We start from the raw sequence: 22,129 nt of genomic DNA on the forward strand, positions 1-22,129 counted from the left end.
CACAGACAGGGCACCACACCTTGGCAATGATGCCGCTCACAATCAAAGGAACAGTCGTCATCAGCGCAGCAGTGTTTTTAAAGGATATCTTAAAAAGATTAAAATATGTGTCGTTGTGGAAAACAATTGAGGCTGGAACCTTTCGTATACCAGGTTGTTATGTCACTCGCACGCACTTCAGGCTATTTATTTCATCACGCCATGCCCAAGTATTTCCTGTTTTTAAAATAAATTATTTGCACACATCAAAATAAATATACATGACTGTACAAACAAAATATAAAATGTGCAAAACAGCTTTCATGTGCCAGTGGTAATTAAAATGAATTCACAATAAATATAGGATGACAAAAAGCAAGAGTTGTCTTTTAATTATTTTTACATTTGCAACTTTTCACTAAATGATATAAAGCAAATGCAGAAACTTCCACTGTGACTGCCACATATGATAATTGTCTGGCCACTGAATGCAGCATTAAAATGATTTCAAACAGTATGGCTCAGAAGATCCAGCAGAGGGGGCTGCTTACTGCAATCATATGCTGATTAATTGAGCTTGATTCTCCCCATGCTGCGAACATAAGTTGTCCCACACTGTAGGCTACATGTTGGTATGTGGGTAAAGGTTACAAGGCTTTATCGAAGTCACCTTTTACCACAGGTAGCCCTTCACACCATTTTTGATGAACATTAAGAAAACAGTGATTTTCTGATTACGCCTCTTCAAGCCTATATCAAACTAGGTTATGTTCATTTTTATTAATCGTGCATGTTTCTCTCTAATTAGCTAATGAGAGACAAAAAGCAGGTTTAGAGCAGAAAAATGCAAATGACTCTTAGAAAATAGCACAAAAAAGTAAATGGCAAGGCTGAGAATCATCCTTCATTGAAATGTCAGAGATAAATGGCTCAAATGTCACATCAATTAAAACGGGGGACAGTTAGTAGTTCATTAAAGAGAGAGCCATATTGCACCGTCGGGTACCGTTGCCAACCCTTACTATCTGGGGCAGACTGGCAGCGGGTCCAGATGGCACGGAAATCCTCACAGATTTCAAAATGGTCTCTGCAGGGGTGGCGTTTTCTCCCCCGCTCCCACCCTCACCGCTGAGATGGGGTGTGGGCCACAGGCCCACGCCGGCCTACACATTCCAAACGGAGGCATGCAGAGAGCTGAAGGCACCAAAAAAAAAATAGTAAAACAAAGCGGCAGAGGACAACAGACACTTTAAAACAATACATGACTGATGCCACACTCTTGGTCATAATGACTGAAATATATACTTCAGTTAAATCTATGACTGCTCCAGGCAACATAAGGCAACTTAAAACCGCATAAAACTCAAATAAAATAATGCTGCCCCATGCGTTGTTCATAATAACACAGTGACTTTATTAGTCGGTAGCCAAATGTTATTGGTCTATAGCATCACATCAGTGTTTTTTTTTAATCCACAAACGTTGTGCTTGGGACCCTGAATACCTCACTGTCACTGGAGATACAGAATTGGATAAATGTCTCAGCATTAAGAGGAGAGATAACAGTGTTTGACATTAATGTTCAAAATATTTTTTCCCCCTGCTGTAAAAAATATCAAGCAAATCAAATATCTAAATCACTACCATTTCTAGTCTTCTGTGTACTGAGGCCCCTGAAGGACCCCAAATCCCAGCTTGAGACCTATAAGACAAGCTTTCCGTGTCTGTCCCTGGCAGGGGGCGGGGCGGAGACTTTATATCGGCCAATTACAGCGCAATGGTTGACTTTGGCCTCTTGTGATTGGCCGACTCGACCGCGTAGTCTGCAGAAACAGGAAGAGACTTTCTCCCACGTTTGTTTTGCAGATGGAATAGACGCGGACACCACACGGATGCAAACGGCTTCATTGTAAGCTACAGAGTGAATTTACAGTGTCACCATTACTTTAACAAAGCCTGACACAATCTGCAGTTTAACTGTTATCCGTATACTCTCATGCTATTGAGTGTTAAGTAAGCTCGTGCCTTCAGTTACAAACCTCCGTCCATTTTTTTCGCCATTTAAAATTCGCACTCAATTTTAAAATATATATCTCACCCAGTTTTATGACACTTCACTCCAAAAATTACACACGGGCTTTCGTCCAAGTTTCGGCATTAATTTTTCCTTATATTTAAATTCCTTACAATGAGCACACGTGTTGCATTTGCGCAGCCACAGCGCGCTTTCTACTCAATTAGGTTTGACCAGGAACTAGTGTGACGAGAAACGAGTCAAATGATGGACGAGCACGAGTTTGCTGCCAGTGATTTTTAACAACACAAGCTGCTTATTGTTTGTTGTTCCTCACCGTGAAGCGCTGGGTAAACACCCAAACATGCGAGTAGTCACTTAGACCAGTGTACTGCACCGAAAACGGCACAAAACATGATAGCGCTATTTTTAATCAGCATAGACTATTAGCCACGGCCATTATTGCCGAAGTCCATTATTCTATCTATGAGTCTATTACCAGCTTGCTAAATGGCAGCCAGTGTGTTCAGCGCTTATCCAAAGTGCACTGTACCATTGTTTGGCTCAGAAAATTCTCGCCTTTATTGTCAGTTCAGGCAAACCCCCGATGAATACAGTGAGAGCTGCAGGAGTAGAAACAAGAAAGTTGAAGCAGACGCATTTGTGATCGCATACCATGACAGATGTGGTGGTGGTGGGGTGTGTATGTGAAGAGGGAGCAAAACACAGTCTAAATGAAACTGTAAATGCATGACTACTTTCTATCGCATAACCTTTGTTTAATCTAAAAAAAAAATATATAGTCTTTTATCTATTCTTAAATTAAAAGTGCAGGCTGCATTGAGCACTACAGTTTTTCTTTGTTGTATTTATTCTGCTTTAGACGTTGCACCTAATATTTGAATTATACATTGCTCTATAAAATATAAGAGGAAAGTTTTAAATGACTTCACAATTTTCTCAAGGTGACACTTATTTTATCTAAGAGTCGCAGAGCCTCACTTTGCTATCGCACAAGACAAAGAAAAGCAACAATTCATCACCTTTGAGTAGCTGCACCTCAGAAATGTTTATTATTTTTTTTACTAGAATAAATGAATATAATGATGAATTGATTATGAAAATAGTTGCCAGATTGTGATTAATCGGTTAATTATCATCTAGTTTGTTTTTTGTTGCTTGATTAAGTAACTAGTCTACAATACTGCATCTAGTTTAAAGTGCATTTTGAAACTGCATTTATTATCTTGGTAGAGGCTCTCAATTTTGAAGATTTTTGACTTTTTAATCTTTAGTAATTTGTAAACTAAATATTTTTCGGTCTTTGGCGGCTCTGATAGATATTGTTTCCTATTAAACTATATTGACATCTTATAGATTAAACAATGTGTTTATTAATCAAGAAAATAATCAGAGGAATAATGGATAATACAAATAATTATTTGTTGTGGCACATCACACAGTAAACTTGTGAGTTGAGATATATGGATGTGAATAACATGGACTATTAAAAATGAAAAAGACAGAGAGATATTGTATTTGTACCCTTTAGACACTTTTTAGATCAAGGTTCCTGGAAGGAAAGGTTTCCTTGGTTGAAACTCTTACAATCAATGTGACCTTTATTTATTATAACCCCCATCTCTCAAAAACTCACATATAACATAGTCAATCATCTCTCCTTCCCTCAAAGTAAAAATAAAAAAGGAACTGCTGTCTGGTTATTGCCAGTATCCATCTCAGTCGTCAGAAAAGCTGCACGTTTTTGCTGTTGTTAAGGGCTGGAAACCAGAATCCCATCGGAGTTGCACCCTGAGGAACAAATTTAATGCTAGAAAAACATCCCGACCATCAACCAAAAATGACGGATTGAAAATAATGTCGAGCTATCTTGGGAATCCCCCACCAGACAAGGGAACAGACTGCATTGTTTTTCTCATTTATGTGATATATAGAACCGAAAGAGGGGAAAAAATGGGCGATTTATTGGTTAGATAGGCGTATTCTTTTCCATGCACAAAAGAAATATTGGATAGTAATGTTGGGATCAAGTCACATCATGACATTGTTTGGAGGCTAGGTGTTCAAATATGTAAGTCATCATCCGTTGGTGGCCTGCTAGGTTTTCAATAGATCATTCAATGCAAATATGTGTGGGAAATTGTGAAAGTTGCCACATGAATATGTCAATGAACGGCGTGTAATTTGTGCTTCCTTAGCAGGGCAGCGAGATGAAGAAGCAGAGGGAGAGCCAGTGCACTCAGAAGACCATCTCATTGCTGAGCCCCCTGGGGACGATCCAAGTCAGTGGATGTGAGAATGGTGTGCACACCATCCAGATCCTAATGGATGTCGCACCTGCTGAAAGGTACTGTACAACAGCCGGGCTGGTGACGTGATAAACAAAGGTGTGAAATTTACAGGCGGACAGAATCCACTCCTGTGATGGAGTGCCACCATTCCTCATTGGAAGCAGGGCATTTTTGTAGATCCCACAAGAAATATCCTAGAGAAAGTTGGGCAAATATGAGCAGGCACTAGAAATATGAGGGGCACTAGAATACAGTTGGGCTTGAAATTAGATTTCTGATGGCATGTGGTTGTGATTCTTCCTGCAGTATATTTGAAATTTCAGAAAAATAACTTGTTTATTACCCACAAGGGAGTTGATTATAGCTGATGTCTGTAGGGTCAGCAAAGGCCATTGGGAGCATGGACTGTTCGCTCCTGTTTATTTATGTTCCCTCCAAGTTGTATGCAGTAGTTCTGAGTGTCAACCGGCACTCAGAAATGTAATATGTGATTGCATTTCATGCCCTGCCCATCCCTCAAAATTGTTAGAATGTTGCAAGTCTTACTGGAGCGATTGAAACTGATTAAACTCAGCGTTAATAAGTACTTATTCCTGAATGTTACAGGTCCACATCCTACATCTCAGATTAGTTTTGATTAGATTGAAATTAAATATCCATGTATCGCAGATTCGCATTTGATAAACTTGAATGGTTTAGGAAATTAAACCATTTTCAAATGCACTCGGATAGTAAGTTAGGAAGAAAATGTATGTTCAAATTCTAATTTATGGAAACCCATTAATGACCTTGTATATTATACCTCAACATGTGTTTCCTTCATGACTGTCTGCTATTTCCTAAAATTCATCAAGCAGTAAAAACATTCCACTTGTTGTTAATGAGTTGAAGTGAGAAAATTAATAATATGGAATTTTGATTATGGAAGATGTCCTGTAACCATGCGCAAGCACCTTTCTCCGTCTCCTTGTGAACAGGGTTTAATTTGTGTGTTCAGGTTCAGTAGGAATATGCAAATGAATTTAATGATTCGCATCACTAGATCATTTCTCAGTTTAATATCATTTGCTATGTCGGTCATAAGTGATGCTTCGATCACATCGCGTGTCTGTATGTTCTCAAAGGTGTAAGCGAGAAATCATTAAACTAAATGTTTAGATTTTATCTCGACCAGTTGAATACGATGCTTTTGTCATAGGACAGGGGAACTAGAGCCACCTCAGATATATGGTGTAACACAATGTAAACAGGCATTAAGGGAGGCAAGATAAAGTGACAAAATATAGGCTTATCTTTGCAACTGGCTTTACATGTAGATCTCACAAAAGCCTGCTTGTAGCAGTAATAGTTCAAATCAGCCATTCCCATTGATTTATTTATGACATACTAAACAAGGCTCTCTCCAGCTTTGGATGTGGTGTGGAACAGGCTTAGGAAGTCAGTGTGATAAATGATCTCTAAGAGCATATTTTGGATAAGGGAAATAGATAACATCCATGCATAACATAAAGTAAAACCTACAGAAGTATATTCGTGAGCGAGTCACAGCTTTGCCGGCTTATGCAAGCAACTCTGTTTGCTTTCTATTTAGTTTTTTTGTAGAATTCACCATATTGGTTGGTGTTGAACAGCCGGTGCAGCAACAAAAGCATATGTGGCATTGATAGATAGTTATTGATAAATGCCATTATAGCTACATAAATGCCCTTGAAGTATTGCTTACGCACCATGACCGTCAGCTCTTTCTAATAGAAACGTCTCAAGCCCCTTTTGCTTCCTAACTGATCTTAGGAACATTTCCTAAAATCAACCTCCTCTGCCAGTCTAACGACAGCCCTGAAGGCACCATCAGATGAACAAATTCATTACATCTCAACAACCCCTGTTGGGGCCCTACGCACCAGCCTCCCTGTTAACCAGCTTTCCCCCCTTTTTAGTTTTTAGCATGGCCTCAGCGTTCACAGAAAAATGATACGCATTTTGTTTACAGGAGATTACTATTATCTGAAATATGATGCTTCTCGCCTCTTTCACACAGAGCACAGACACATAATACAGAGGAAATCATAGAGTACTTTTTTATTAGGGTGAAAAATGAAAAAAGGGCTGGACTCCTGCCCCGAGACATTTTGTGAGCATATTATTTTACAATGCTTTGATCAATTTGTCTGTCAAGCTGGCTGAGATGTGGGGGAGCAGGAAAAAAGCAATTTAGCTTGTGAGGTCCTCAATAGAAATGTACTACAGGAGCCTGTGTATGACATGTTGCATTAGAACCTGAGTAGCCTTTATTGCCTGATAATGTCGCAAGGCAATGCTGATATCAATCACACTTTAACAGCCAGTATGATGTGTTTTATGAAAAGAAGAAAAAAAAAATAATGCATGAAGCATTTCTTGGAAAATAATTGATTTAATTCTGAGCGGAGGGAGTTCTACTTTTAACAACATAAAAAAATACAGGCACAAAATGTGCTAGAAGCTAAAAATTGTTAAGAACAAGCTCTTTGCATATGCTCCTATAGAAAATTGTAATTAATTTTACACGGATAAACATTCTCATTCTCAGCCTCATTTGCATATAGATATAAACAATATATTTGTGCATCTGAATTCCCAGCACACATGAGTCACGTGGTCTGCCTAAAATCCTAAGTGGCTAAAACCAAAAATTATCATTATATTTCCCAGGCCATAAATCCCCCTTTTTTTCTCTGACACAAAGCCTTATAAATCTGTGTCTGATTTTTCACATTGCACATTGTTTTTAGTTAATGATTTTCATCTGTTTGTTGTTGCTGTGATAGTGGGGAAATGCACCATATGCTCCGGCAAAAGACAAATGATTAGCAAATGAAATTCTGGACAGCTGTCTGACTGAAAGCGTTTGGTTGATAGCATTCTGCTACCATAATTAGCTTAAGCTTTGGGTTAATTAACTTTCTACCTGGATATGCATAATAATGGCATTCTGGAGAAAGCCAAGCAGCTTCCAGTATATCAGCAGCAAAGGCAGGCATTTTATTTTGTATTTCGCCTGCATATTTCAATTTCAAGAGGCGATTTAGCTCGGGAGCATCGTCAAATATTGTAGATTTTACTCCCCAAGCCAGATAATTCTGAAACAATAGAAGTGTATTATGTGGCAGAAATGCCATTTCTGAATGTAATTAAAGCGGATGAAAGCAATCACCAATTTTTAAACGCTTTTGTCTAGCACGAGGCCTACTTGTAAAAAAATACCCATCAAGAGGAGAAAAGAGGCACGAGAACCCCCAAGTCCTTATATAAGAGGCCTTTGAGACTGAAGTGAAGTACAACAGTAATTAGTCTTTTGTATGAATTTTGCCGGCCATGCTCATGATTAGTTAAGCATATGAGAGGACTGCAGGACTGCATTGGTCTTAAGGAGGAGGGTGTTAAAGTCTATTTATCACCAGTTATCCTCACAGCTTTCCATTATCACTGACAACACTGGATGGGGCCTGAGAACAGCCTAATTGTTCTGAGGTGGAGTGTTTTTGTGTCAAACCCGTCACCTCAGTCACATTGGCATTCATAAGCAGCCAGACATTTTCCATCTATCTAGCCCTAATACCCAAGCTGTCACAACAGCTTTTACACACTACCAACGCTAGTGTGAAATATCTGAGGTGATGCATTTATCGTTTTTCTCACACTCATGTAGTGTTGTGAATCAATGTCCTGGTTCACACTGAATAGCTTTATGGTAAATGTGTTCCCTGTTTGGGGCCTGTTTACATGATGTGCTCACACACCGGGAACCATATCAACAACTTCTTTTTTTTCTCCTCTATAATTTCTCTCTCCTCCTTTCCGGCTCTCTTTTCTCTCTCTCTCCCTCTCTCTCTCCCTCTCTCTCTCTCTCTCTCTCTCTCTCTCTCTCTCTCTCTCTCTCTCTCTCTCTCTCTCTCTCTCTCTCTCTCTCTCTCGTATTTAGTCTGATACATAATGTTAATTAATTTAAATTATAATTTTGCGACATACATAGACGAGGCTGTGTGCTAAATAAACTGCTTGCATTTGTAACTAAAATGCGTTGTCATACAAACAGTGATCTGCTGAGATATTGAATGAAATCATCAATAAAGCAAGAGGGAGACTTTTTGACGTAGTCCCTTTAGATATGGTATGAATAATTTATTGCGTAATGATATTCAGATCATTTCTGTTCTATTTTTTTACTGCGGCCTTAGAATATTGTTTTGCATGTTGTGAAGTGTAGTACTCAGCTGCGTATTCATTAAGGTGCTGCTCCCACTGGCCCTTGGACCCATCTGTGCTCTACGTTTATGCCTCGATCTCCTGGGACCGTCCCAATCAGGCTGCATGTGCCATTTCCTGTGTAAACCAACACCTGTGTAACACACTACCTGTAAACCGCCGCACGCAGACGAGGCACTGACATTCACTCAGATGAAAATCTGCAAATGTTGTGGTTTCTAAAGCAGATCCTCAAGGGTGAGGACGGGAGCCGAGCGAGAGTTACCCTTCACTGTAGAGATGCAGCTAAAAGCAGCGCCTGCTGTTTTTTTTTTTTTCTTTTTTCTTTTTTCCCTGCTGTCGACCGGGAAGTTTTTCCCGGCGCGAGGGTTGCGCTGGTTTGTTTTAGAACTTGATTGGATTCTATATCTGCAACATGCAGAAGTGTACAGTCTGTGACATACTGAGGCAATATGCAGAGAGATGATTCCGCTCTGACATCTTGGAGAGGAGTACGAGTCAATTATGCCCAAGTGTTGTTCTTGCTTATCTTCCTGCGGCACCAAACAAGGATTTAGTCAAGGATTTAGGGGTGAGGGGGCGGTGGTGGGGATCATGGTAAGCGGTTCACAACAAAACACTCAAAACTCCTGGGAGCGGGCACTGATTTAAAAATAAATTACAGAAGACGAAGCGCTAACACTCAAGGGCCCTCAGCAGTGCTGGCGTACACAGGTGAAGATTAGCCTCCTCGCTAATCAGAGGAACAAGGCAGTAATTTGCTCTGAACACAGACAGTAATTAGGACTTGGTGACACTGGATTCCCATAATGCCTTTGTGCTTGACGTGGTCAAATTTTGACAGAGGCTATCCATGCAGGGTCACTGTCCCTCCAGTCTCTCGGCCCTCTTCAGTTGAGGCTCTAAAAGGTCCCTGCAGTTACAGGGGATCCCTAATGTACTTTATGCCTCCCTCACTGGCTCCTTACCATTCGGGTAATTGGAATCTCTTACTATGGCACTTGAGAATAGAGGCTAAAAACACTATTTGAAACTGCTCAGTAGTCTGTTGTAGATAAACATTGCTGCGTCGGGGTGTGTGGATACACTACATAATGGAGTAAGAGTTAAGGCTCTGGTAATACATGCCTTCACTGACTCCTGTGGCTAGCCAGTTGGGAGAAGACCTAATTGTTGTGTGCTTTGTTGCCTACTCTGCAGTATTTTACCGCCACCTTTATGTATTGGATTGAGTGTTGCGGCCTCTTCGCCGGACATTCGCTAATAAGAACGGTTGGATATCTAGAGAGCAGTTTATCCGGCCGAGTTGTTTTTATTTTGAAACGGCAGAGCACAAACCGAGCGCCCCCACGGTAGAAAAGGAAGCATTCCTTACAGCTTACCACTCCAGAAGCTCTCCACTTTAGTGCTGCAGTAGTCAGATAGGCATCTGAATGATCTTCAAATGGTTGAACGAGCCGCATTGAGCTAGTGGCTTACAATTGTATCACAGCCTTTGGCTCAGAGACCATCAGGATCTTGACATTCATAGAGACATGCTGTATTTTTTTCCCTTTTTAGACAGTCATTTTAGGCTTTTTTCATGCTCTCTTGAGTCTTTGACGTCTCTGAGTTAAGTATCTGCAGCTATAAGGCCGAGGAAAATATTGGACTGCTCTTGGCCTTTTCTATTTCATCCTCTGACCCGCCATGTTACCCATGATCGGTGAAGGAGAACTCTGGCAGGCTGTGTCAAAAGTGACAGCCGATCGAGTCAGGATGAGCGCCATCACGCTTCACAGGATGGAGGCATGAGTTCTGAGTTTTTCCCCTTTTTGTGCAATATACCATTACACCCTTCGCCAGATTCCTTTCAATTAGATCCTGTGGTTAACCTGTTTCATTCTTACGTCTGCAGCTGATAGAAAAAGTCTTAGTGAAGTCTTGTGCAACTACAGATACAGAATATGCCAAAGGAAATTGATAAATTTAATATCGGCTCTTCTTCTTTTCTTTTCTTTCCTTTGTCTCCTTTGATTGTTTCCTCTTGGATGAATGAAATAACCTCCAACATTATATAAATGCTCACTTCATTCTTTATATTAGAGTTGGAAAATAGGTAGAACTCCAAATGACTCCCACTTTACGCAGCAATGATTTATGGTAATTGGAAATTGATTGTGACAGGAGCACAATATTAGACATTTTCTCAAATCACAATCTTCTATCAAGGGAAATATTCTTTTTAGTGCAGCCGATCCTAGCTAGTTTGGAATTAGTTTCTTATTTCCTTACCTGTTATGAAATAGTAAACGCCTGAAGGACATTGAAAAAAAAATATGATTCAAACTAGTTAAAAGATAATAAATAACTATTTAGCTTTAACCAAATTTGAACTGTTTACAGTTATCGAAATACTGTTCATGATCACCACTAATTATAATTATTGTGTTGTTTTTTTTATACAGAGGATGGCAAGTACATTAAAACAATATAAAGAGTGCTTCACTTTTTGAGAGTGTCTTTGTAATAAGCCTAACATTTATCACACATCTCTAATCTCTCATTTGAAGTGCCGAGTTTCTAATGTGCCAGTCCGGACACTATAAAGATCATCTGATGCTGCTTGATTTGTAATTCAGTGAAGCGACTGGAAATGTTGCCAGCACAGGAGCTACATCTCCACTGCCCACATGCTCTTTAAAAACAATCCCCCACTGCACCTAGAGGTGACAGACTTCAGCTCGACTGATGTTGTTCCACTTTTATTTATTTATTTTGGTGTTGTTTACCGGCCATAACATGTACTGCATTGCATTAACTTTTACTACTGTCAATGTTGTATCACTCAAAACACCTTTGAAGCCGGCACATCCATAACGGAGGGCTGAGGGGAGACGAAAATTAGCCACGGTGACAAGTCTGAAGTGTGAGCTGGAGGTCAAAGGTGCCAAGCCTTAAGCAAAGGTGCTCTAGCCTTTGTCCGGTAGATTGTAAGGGCCTGCGGGTCCAACAGGAACATTTCCACACACAATATCCCCGAGCTGTCAGTGTGCAGCGGCTGGAACATCCTCTCAGAGAGAAAGAAGGGCTGTGGTGGGGTAGAGGAGGAGGAGGTAGTGGTGGTGGTGGTGGTGGTGGTGGGAGTGGGAAGAGGAGGAGGAGGAAGAGGTGGTGGTGGTGCACTGGTGGTGGAAGGAAAGGGGGGGGGGGTAGGGGGTTAGAGAGGGAACAGTGGCCTGAAGATCCTTGCAGAGAGAAAGAGAGGTAGGGGGATGGTGGGTGTGTGTCTGGGGCTGTAGGTGGTGGGGAGCCAAAAGAGCTGGAGTGGGAGGATAGAGAAATAGAGAGGGGGAAATGAGGAGGGAGAGCATGGGGGGAGGGAGGGAGGGGAGGGAAGGGAGGGATAGAAAGGAGAGACAATGACAAGTAGGGGCTGGCTGGGCACTCACCCATGCCGACAGAGATTGCCATGAGCCATGGCCATTGTTTGAGCGTGTCTCAGCACAGGACCCGCTGGTGGGTTTGCAAGTTTTTCGCCACTCAACTATAAACTGCTGTGTGGTTTATTTAGAAATGAGAGTATTTACACCTTTTACTGTATTTACACCCACTGTTAAACGGCACCCAGGAGATTTTCATCACACAGCCACAAACTAGCAGGCAGAGCGGTTCCCTTAAAACTGACCTGCTCACTCATAACACTCCAGTAAACCTCAGTTTCACATGTCCAATATAAAACGTTGCTCAAACTGTGACCTGCAGAAGTGTAAAAACACTTTAGGGCCGTGTTGTTACGGCGGCCAGGAGAGAGACGGTCTGTGTGTTTAACAAAGTAAATGTCTATTATTAATACCATACAGGATAAGCCAATTTTGAAAAAAGGGGCACTTAAATGGTGATATTATTTATTTATAAGTCCTGTACACCAGTTAATGGAATTGGCGGCCTGCTTTAGATCCACAACACAGCTTGAGGTCCACTTTGCAGTAATGCACATGCTAAGAGAGGACCTTCCCAGTAGGGTCTTTAAGTGTCAAATATGGGTCAGTCTGCTTGCATTGACCTGGGGGGTGGTCAGCAGCGGAGAGAAATTCAGCTGTTAAGTGATGCCAACTCAACCATCGGCAAATTCCTCCAAGCATCTACTCATGCTAAGATGCACGTCCAAGTGTAGTGCTTTGCTGGCCAGCACTGCTCTGGCCAAAAAAATCCATTTATTCTTGTCATGAACTATAAACTAGACCCATCCAGAGATGAAACTGTTGTTAGCGCTGTGTTCTTAACTTCTTTCCATAAGAGCTGCAAGACTTTTGGAAACTTTTTTTTTTTTTTTTCTTCCCTTTTGAAATTCAAAAAGTGGTTCTGCATCCTTAAAGTTGTTTGAAATAAACTGTTAGCGCCGTTCCTTATGAGCCGACAATGTTTCCTTTCATACTCTATCATTCTGCACTTCATAAAAATATATATCTACCGTACCAAATGCCTGGATTACTGTCTTTATATTTTCTGGAGTTTTCTGTCTTTCACAGCGCTGATATTTGTCACAGCCCGCTGACAGGAGCAACGTCGAAATGCGGAACTTTAGATTTTAAACACGTCTTGATTACCGAAATTTAGTTTCACTCTGCAAATTATGCCATCTTGCATCTGTGTCACCCCTGGCATGTTATTACACTCTTGCGACATATTTTCGCACTATTCAACCAAGAACTGGGTATTATGATTGCTCCTCTGATCCCCACCTCACCTCCCCATCCTTTCTCATATCCCTCGCAGGAGCAGTGAGGCCCCCCTGAGCTGTGTGGTCAACGATAGCCTGGCAGAAATGAGCCCCGAGTTGCAGCGCTTTGTTGAATGGCTCCAGGCGTACTTCAGTGAGCCGCAGACCACTGGGAGTCTCCCGCTCCCTGCCTTTCACCACCCCGCCCTGCAAGGAGGTCTGTCATGGATAAATATTTGCAGAGCCATGACTGGGATCAGGCTTTCACTCTTAATTGTCAGTTACATCACTTACACTCACTGGCTCACTGTGTTATAATGAAGTATTTTATGGCTGAGAGAGAGAGGGAGAGCGGAGGAAAAGGAAGCGAGTGGGTGAGCGAGAGGAGAGAGAGAACAGAACACAGAGCTGTAACTTGGTTCAGTAATCTGTGGCAGCTCTTACCACGCGTGTTAGTCTTGGCAAGCTTTTCTATGATTCTTGGCACATTCTTTGAAACTGATCGAATTCCACTCTTGACATTTTTAGACAGGAAGCTTCTTTTTTTTTTTTTTTTCAATGACAACATGTGAATGGTAGTAAAGTTTGAATGAGCTTATTGTTGGCTTGACCAGTCACCTAGGACGAGTAAAATGGAAGCACCCCGAAAAATGGACAATTAGTGTCCTTTCAACTGGTAGTTGTGACTGCCGAGTGAATGATTCAGGAAATGAGGGATTAATTATCCCTGGCCCTTTTTTGTTTTCGAGGAAACAAACAATTCTCGCAGCCTGACAACTCACTTTTGAAATTGCAAACTTATTGCACCCGAGCCGTTTTTTTTTAAACAATTAATGGCTATTTCTTTGTCACACTTTAAACGCTCATTGCATTTTAACCTAAAGATTTTTCAGAAGTGCTCATTTAGACCCAGAAGCACACCTACACAGGAGAGAAAAAATAGCTCTAATATATGCATTTACCAATTGTGCCTCTCTTCCCTTGCAATCAGGCCTTAGTTGCTCTCTAATTTCATGCAGATCTGCAGTGCTTGAGTGATGGCATTTTCAATGAGCAGGTACTCCATCGAGACCCTGTATACAGCTATGAGTCCCACGCTCCCGCAAAGGCAATGCAGAAATACATCAGGACCAATTACGATATCAACTTTCAGTGTGATTCCCTTCGCCACCAAGTGCTTGTGTACCAGCCCCAGGCTCTTTCAAATCGCATCTCATCTGAAGTCTTTGGGGTTTTAATTAAATTTCAGGATAGATGGAATTCTTCATTAGTACCTGATCTGAATAGGTGATTGTGCTGTGTTCCACCTCGCTCCCTCGCCTGTTGTTTTGGGGCTCAGTAAATACAGGGTTTAGGCTTGGATTGCTCTCAGTAGTCGGAACCATAGGCCACACCAGTATAAAAATGTTAAATGTGAGCATCAAGAGTATTCGTCTTCGGAGGGAGGAAAATAGAAGGTTTCTTTTTTTTTTCCTCCTTTTTTATTTTTTTTTTCTTCCTGCTTGTTAATTCACAAATATTAAGGATTCGTTTTGGCCTGCTGTGCAAATTCCGTCTCGATTTCGTCATGCAGCCTCTGCCTGCCTGGGAAAAAAAATACAAGTTTAATCAGGTCATTACAATCTGTGACAACCAACTTTTGTTTGCTCAGTTATCTTGTGGGAGAACCTGAACGCGACAGCGCTCGCACAGCACTTGTCATGTAATATTGAGTTGTGACCTTCACTTGAAGTGTTGCCATGTTTATTTACACATTTCTGACAAAACAAGCCACTTTTCATATTAGCTGTCACGCTATACCTGAGCAGCAGAGGTGACTTGAAAGGAGATGCAAGGTGCGGTTTTCTATACTGTCTGACTGATTGTCATGTGCAACATCACACGCAAGTTGGGTCGTTAGAGGTATAGAGGAATGGCGCGGCAGTGCGTGTGTCGCGCTCATTGAGCTCGCGTTTGTTTGTGTGCGTGCGTGCGTGCGTGTGTGTGTGCGCACTCGCATTTGCCCCCTCAGAAAACCGCAGACACCATCATGGGTTCTCAAAACGATGCATATTCTTATCTCATTAATTATACATCCATATGTAACAGACGAGAGGATCTTAGTCTCGGTAAGCGGCACAGGGAATATGCAGGGAGGGGGCCAGGAAAAGGGGGGGAAGGGCGCTCTTCAAAGCCCAAATGACTGTGTTCCTGCAGGAGGCTGAACCTCCCCCTGTGCACAGCACAGGGCGAGATGAGACACTCACCAGGACTCGCCCCTGTGATGTGGAGAGGAATTAGGGAAATGAACGTTTTCAGAATATCGAATAATCAGAGAATCATCAGCACCCCGTCAGCCTTCAAAAGTATGGATCCCTCAAGACTCAAGAGACACTTTGACTGGGAGTCAAAGTCTTTCCTCCCATTAGACACAAAGGATAATGAGGGAGCTGCATTTCCACTATTGTCTTCTTATTGTCACAATCGTATAAGAGGTGGCTGTCAGCTGAAAGTCATCTCCCCAAATCTATCATTAGCTGGGCTGATGGAATTCACTTTATTTTCATTGTTTATTACTTCTTTCAAATTGCTTTCATATACAAAATGATGAGCAAATCAATCATAAATGCCAATACGCTCGTAATCACTAGATCTGTTCGATTTTACCGCAGGTCAGTCTGCCTCTGCCTCTGCAGTGGCCCTATCACCTGGCTTCATGGTAGGTAATGACCTGTGACATAATTATGGGATGTCTGTAAACATGTAAGTGCTACCTCTCAACTTTTATTTAAACAATTGACATCACTGCACCTCGATCTAAAGAGGGTCCTGACCCCAGACACAGCGTATTAGGCTCTTTATGAAGTATGGGGCTCGGGGACTGCTCTCCTATCAGCGCTGGTCACCTCGAGTGACCCGCATGAAGTCTCTGTCACTAACACTGATGAGGGCAAAGTTCTTTAACCTCTGTGGCGGCAGATAAAAGCGCAGACACTCCAGAACTGTTGGCGATGTGAAACCTTCCAGGAAAGAAGAAAAAAAATGCCGCTCTGGCTTTATAGAAGTATAAACGGCCCTGTTGCTTGTTGCTCGGAGGCGAAAGTGCTCCGCAGTGTCTCCTGGCTTGACACTGACTTTAGTTGTTTGTCAATAACGTTTGCATCAACAGGGATTTGTCATAGCCGTAGTCTGGGCAAGTTGTCATCTACCCACCGGTGACAGAGTGATATCAATATGTACCACGCACATCATGTGGCCAAATCTGAGCTTTATGAGGGAGAATAATGCATAAAAGAAATTTCAGGGGTGTATCTTGTCTCCTCATAACATTAAGTCTGTCTGCGTAAGAGCCCGTCATCTCGTTGACAGCGTGATTATTACCTGAAAAATTATTAAACAGTACCTACGGGCCTTGTTCAAGACAAAGAACTCACATGGGTGCGCATCAATCAAATATATCCCCTTTAGGTTTTACACTTATTCCCCCCAGTTTAGGCAAATTGCCTTGTTCGCGTGGCTTTGTGTAGCGGAGAGTGACTATAAGGTAGCGAGGGAGCCTGGGGAGCAAAGGATGTTCACTCTGTAGAAGAGAGACAGGGGTGTGACATGTTTTCACACAATGCCAATTTAGAGGGATTTCTCATAGATCACTTGTCATGTGCTCTCTTAGACCATATAAATGAGAGAGAATGGGAGATCACTAATTGAATTTTCATGACTGAGTACATGTATGTACTTGAAGAATTTCACCCCCACTTGATAACGAGACTATTGTTCCCCATCTTGTTCTCTTGTGCAAAAAAAAAAAAAAAAAAAAAGTGTTGTTCACTTGCGACAGAAGCTCACTGCATCAATGTCTGGAGGTTCCCGAGATGCTTCAAATACGTTTCCCCTTTTCTTTTCTATTTCTAGCAATCAGAACTTGACAAACATGCCTCTCGGTCACTGACTAGTAATCCAGAAGAGAAAAAAAATGATAATGCTACTGCTAAAGTGCTAATGAAATCAAAGCCGTTAATGTGGTCGGTTAAGCTGCGGATGATTTGAAGAATTCCGCCATTTAAGTGAAGATGATATAATGAATCTACTCTGAATAGAAAGCAATTAAAAGGACAAATTGGTCTGATTAACCTCAAAGTCATCCCACTGCCACAAATGGTGTGCAACATTCAAATTATTATTATTAAAAATCTGGAGCAGATTTGCAGTCTTTTTGGCCTCTCTTAATCCTTTTAAATGAAGGAGCGAACTTTTTTAATTTTAGCTGTGACCTTTCAATGCATAACCTAGATTTTTCTGCCATAGAAATAATTTTCTCACATCAGCTTCTGTAGCATGTTAATACTAGTTCTAAGGTCAAATTGAGGGACTTCTATGTATTTAGTTGTTAATGAGTATTGTAAAGTCCTACAGAGCTCCTTGGAAGAAGACTTGGCCCTTAAACCTGCAGTTTTGACATGAGGAAAAAAACCATTCAGTTAATCCAAAAATGTCGTGATGTCTCAACGTTTTGATTTTATATTCAAAACACCGGTTTATTTCAAAGGCGTAAATTCAGCGTTGCACTAAAGTGTTGTCTTGTTGTCAGCCTCTCATGCAGCTGTCTGATTAAATGAGGGACTCCCTCTTCCTCTGTTCTCCCTGTCTGTCTCTCGCTCTTCCTCCCTGTCCTCTGCTTTGTGGCGAAGATGCGTTCACCAGCCGCGTGTTGCAGATACTTCTGAAGGATGTGAATTTTGGAGAGACGGTCTCGTACAAGCGCCTCGCTGAGATGGCGGGAAACCCCAGAGCCGTGCGGGCAGTGGGCGGGGCCATGAGGAAGAACCCGGTGAGTGTGGCTGGCATTGATTGACAGGCTTCTCTCTGACTTAGGTTATTTAATCAGATAAGGAAACTCATCATTTCTATTAGAATTTTTTTTTCTAATGACTTGGTGAACCTGCATTGTGCAAACTGCCTGTAGTCGAAGGTTAATTAGTAATTTCACACGGGTAGTAAATAAGGAATTTGACAAGTATAACTGTCACCATGACATCACTTCCAGTATGAAATATAAAGCCGCAACGATTAGTCTATTTTTTATAATAGTTGCTGTTGAGTCACTTTTCAGCAATGCCTCCATTTTTAAATTAAAGCAACATTGTGCTTTTCTCTGTTTAAGGTAATTGTAAAATTGTCAACTTGGAAACTGTTATGGATATTTGTAATCGTCTTTTGATTATAATTTTTTTTATCTACGTAATGATTCATCTAGAAAATAGGCGGCGGATGAAGCGATAATTAAACTCATCATCAGTTGCAGCTCCAATTACATGTTCATAAATATAATTTGGATTATGTATAACAACAACACATGATTTGCAATATAGTTTAAGGTTTTACATCAATATGGTATGTTGTATTGATGCTGCATTAGTAAGTATACAAATAGACAAACAAATTAATACAAATATATATGCAATCTATTGGTATAGTTGATATGCTAAAAATATTTGAGAAATATAAATAAAGTGATGACATAGATCTTCACTCCATCTGTTTTGTTTCAATTTATTGATGATCACTGCCTCCAACAAAATACTTTTGCACTCCACTTGAGTTTTCAAAAATAATAAGTTTAAAAAAAATCACTGACACAGGATATGTAATCTAAACTGTAGGTGTGTTCGAATATGAGCAACAGCGGAATGAACGCCTCCCTCTGAGAGCGCCGGAGACGTACAAGTCTACCTACAGCACAATTTTAAGCCCACACCTTTTGTTCCTGTTCTCTCGAATCTTTACTGTAGATGTTCGCTGCAAATCTCCGATTCTTGCAGGAAACCTGGCCCCGCATCATTTTGCCCATGAATCCACTGTGTACAAAATGGAGGCCTAGAGGGCAAGTGGTGTGTCTCCTTTTGATCAAACCGTTTGATCAAAGCCCGTTTAGCTCTGCCCATGTAGTGCTGTGGGCACCACCGGTGTGCTCTGTGAGGCAGAGAACACTTCTTGTACAGAAATGCAGCCGGCGAGATGCTCTCCCTCACATGTGCAGTGGAATAGCTCGTGTACATCCTCATCTTAGCACCGCGCGTTTCCTCTGACACCATTCTTGTTATTAAAGTCGGAAGAAAAGTCATTCATCATCATTAAAATTAATTTGAAACACAGAATAAAAGCCACTAAACCACAAAAAAAAGCAGTTGTGTGTTTTTAATACTGTACACTCTTTTTTTTTTAATAGGCTTTTTATATATTACATTAGCCAGTGGTGTTGTTTTTGGATGCCTGTATAAAACCTCTCAGTCTTGTGTTTTACAGACATTTCCGTCCTTTTGTCAGGGAGCCTGGGAGCCTGAGCCCTCAGCTCCTGATACAGATCCAGAGTCAGATTGTCAGTGTCAATTACTTGTCAGTAGCGCTGCTCCACTCAGGCTTCAACTGTGAAAAGCTCAGTGTGCTCAATCGATCCTCGCCTCTCTGTGGCACTTCTTCTTCACCAGGATTTGAGTATTGATAAGCCTGGCGTAGTGCTCTTTTCCCCCCAAGTGAAGAGGCAGATCCGCAGGCCTTGAGGGTACCCTGCTCTGCCTCCAAACCCGGGGAACAGTATTGATCCAAATACTCGAGCAGTATTTCTCTGTCTGCAAGGTTAATCTGGGGCTCGGAAAGTTTTATTGCTGTTGATATGGGAGCGGGTTTAATGATGGATCTGAACTGAAACGCACTGCATGTCCAACTTTTATATAAAAGGCTGGAGGTGCAGCCATCGAGTCAGGATAACTCTGTTTCACTGGAGGAATATAGTCGCAAAGCAGTAGTAGTTGGGCTGTTTTTTTGGTATTTTGGTGTAACGAGAAGACAATGAGGGCAACATGAAGAATATTAAATAGGAATAATTGCGTTGACTCATTCCAACCATTGCCACTCTTCTTGTTCCGAATTCACAATGATCGAAGTGTTTTAGGTTTGCTTGTTTAATCTTTCTCCAGCCATTTAGTTTACAAAGAACTCGGGACCCCCCTGGCAGTCTTCTGCAACAAGAGTAAACGCTCCACCGACTTCCTCTTTTTAATGATCACAGGGTTATCAGATCTTAATGTTGACACCCTCTCGATTGAATATTCATCCTGCTGGTGTTTTTGCCCATTAATTTTTGATTGCTTCTTTGCTTTACACTATTAAAGAGTAAAAAACATTTATACGCAAAGACTGAGCCGTCACCCTGACTGTGGATTTGTGCAGGATCAAACCAGACACTTTTTTGTGTGACACTTTGTTTTCATGCAGTGCATGAACATAAAAAGCAACAAAAAAAAAGTGCAGATTCATATTTTCTGCACGTTGGTTACTTTTAAGTCGCACCGTTTATGTGGTGAATCAGAGATGCTTTCATACATAATACATATCTACTATCAACATCTCCAACTCTTGTGTTGCGGCGACAATAAATGTCAACCTGAGAATAAGAAAGCAGCAAAGCCACAATCTGTGTTTCTTTTTCTTCCTCAAACATTAGTGTTTTAGGAACACGCCACAGTTTTATGGTAACACTACTGATCCTTCACGGGATTTTTGATTTTTCAAGTAAGAAATATTTTTCTCAACCTCCTTTCTGATTTTATGAATTTCCCAAAAAATCTTTCTTTTTTTTTTATTTTAAAGAAAAAGTAGAAGTGTCCGTGTTTGCATGTTACATTTTTCTCGTGAAATATCTGCAGAACTTCAACATGTTTATTTCCTCCGAGTTGAATTTCTTCTGTGTGTCTGGGCCAGGTTCCTCTCCTCATCCCCTGCCACCGAGTCATTTCTAGCAGTGGACAGAGTGGGCCGTACATGAGCGGCAAGGGCAACCATCTCAAACAATGGCTGCTCACCCATGAGAGGCAGAGAAGCGAAGGCTAAAGCATGACAGAGGCCAACTGTCCTTCATTCAGTACACACACACACACACACACACACACACACACACACACACACACACAGCCATGTTTTTATTTTTATTTTTAAGAACGCAAAACAGGGCCATAAAGTTTAGCGTGCTTGGCACACTCGGTGGAACAACTGGAGCTTCTTGTAGATATTTAGTTTATTCTTCTTTTTTTACATCTAAGAATAGAGATGCTGCATAGTTAATGTGATACAGAGTTGTTGCAGAATTAGAATGTACAAAAATAACTTAAACAGAGAACAGTAGGAATTACAAACATATGCTCCCGTGGGTCTCCGTTGCGTTTGCCAGATAGTGCTGGAATGGTTTTTCTAAAGAATTATTATTCCCTTAAAAATATGTCTCTTGCATTGTTGTTGTTGTTGTTGTTTTTTTTTCCGAAGCAGAATTAGTCTTTGTACCTCTCGTTGGTTTTTTAATTTCCTGCCAAGTGAATGCTTTGTTCAACATCCAGTGATAAAGGCTCTGAATTTTACTGCTACAAAGCTTTGTAGTGAAGCATTTGTTTTGTCTTCATTTAGATCTCATTGTTTGCTCTCGCCTTACAATCCACCTAGAGCGGAGATGTCTTATGCATTATATACTGTACTTTTATGAGACCTGTTTAAATAAATACATCTCAAAATGACAAATCGTGGCTTTTCATCATTTTAATTGCATTTAATTTAAAAATTGATTTCATGTAGCGTTCACTCAGTTCAGCTCATAATTAATTATGCTGTATGTCTTCTCCTCACTGCAGCTTTGGATGTCAGAGCTCCTTTTTTATTTCCGAGTAGTGTTTTCCATTAGAGGGCAGTACAGAACGGGAAACAGAAATCAACATTTCAACCTTGAATTCATCCTGCACATTTAATCTGTAACTTAAATGTGTATAAGTTATTTTATTTTCATCACAGCCCAGTTTAATCCCTTTGGGATAAATTATTCTCTCTTGAAACGGCCATATGGAGAGGGCAGCGGTG

The 22,129-nt window shown here is 41.1% G+C and overlaps 1 protein-coding gene across 1 annotated transcript; it reads left to right on the forward strand.

Annotated features, from left to right (window-relative positions):
• The first annotated feature begins 1,817 nt into the window (after positions 1-1,817).
• On the forward strand, positions 1,818-21,758 carry mgmt (O-6-methylguanine-DNA methyltransferase). The gene is made up of 5 exons (XM_068568209.1): positions 1,818-1,888; positions 4,213-4,361; positions 13,309-13,469; positions 17,920-18,059; positions 20,990-21,758. Exons 2-5 carry the CDS (start codon positions 4,225-4,227, stop codon positions 21,116-21,118), a joined length of 567 nt encoding a protein of 188 aa, XP_068424310.1. The 5' UTR covers positions 1,818-1,888; positions 4,213-4,224; the 3' UTR covers positions 21,119-21,758.
• Positions 21,759-22,129: the final 371 nt, after the last annotated feature.

Source organism: Clinocottus analis, unplaced genomic scaffold, assembly GCF_023055335.1.
Source record: "Clinocottus analis isolate CAN_PGR_092001 unplaced genomic scaffold, fCliAna1.0.p SCAF_8, whole genome shotgun sequence".
Classification (NCBI taxonomy): Eukaryota; Metazoa; Chordata; class Actinopteri; order Perciformes; family Cottidae; genus Clinocottus; species Clinocottus analis.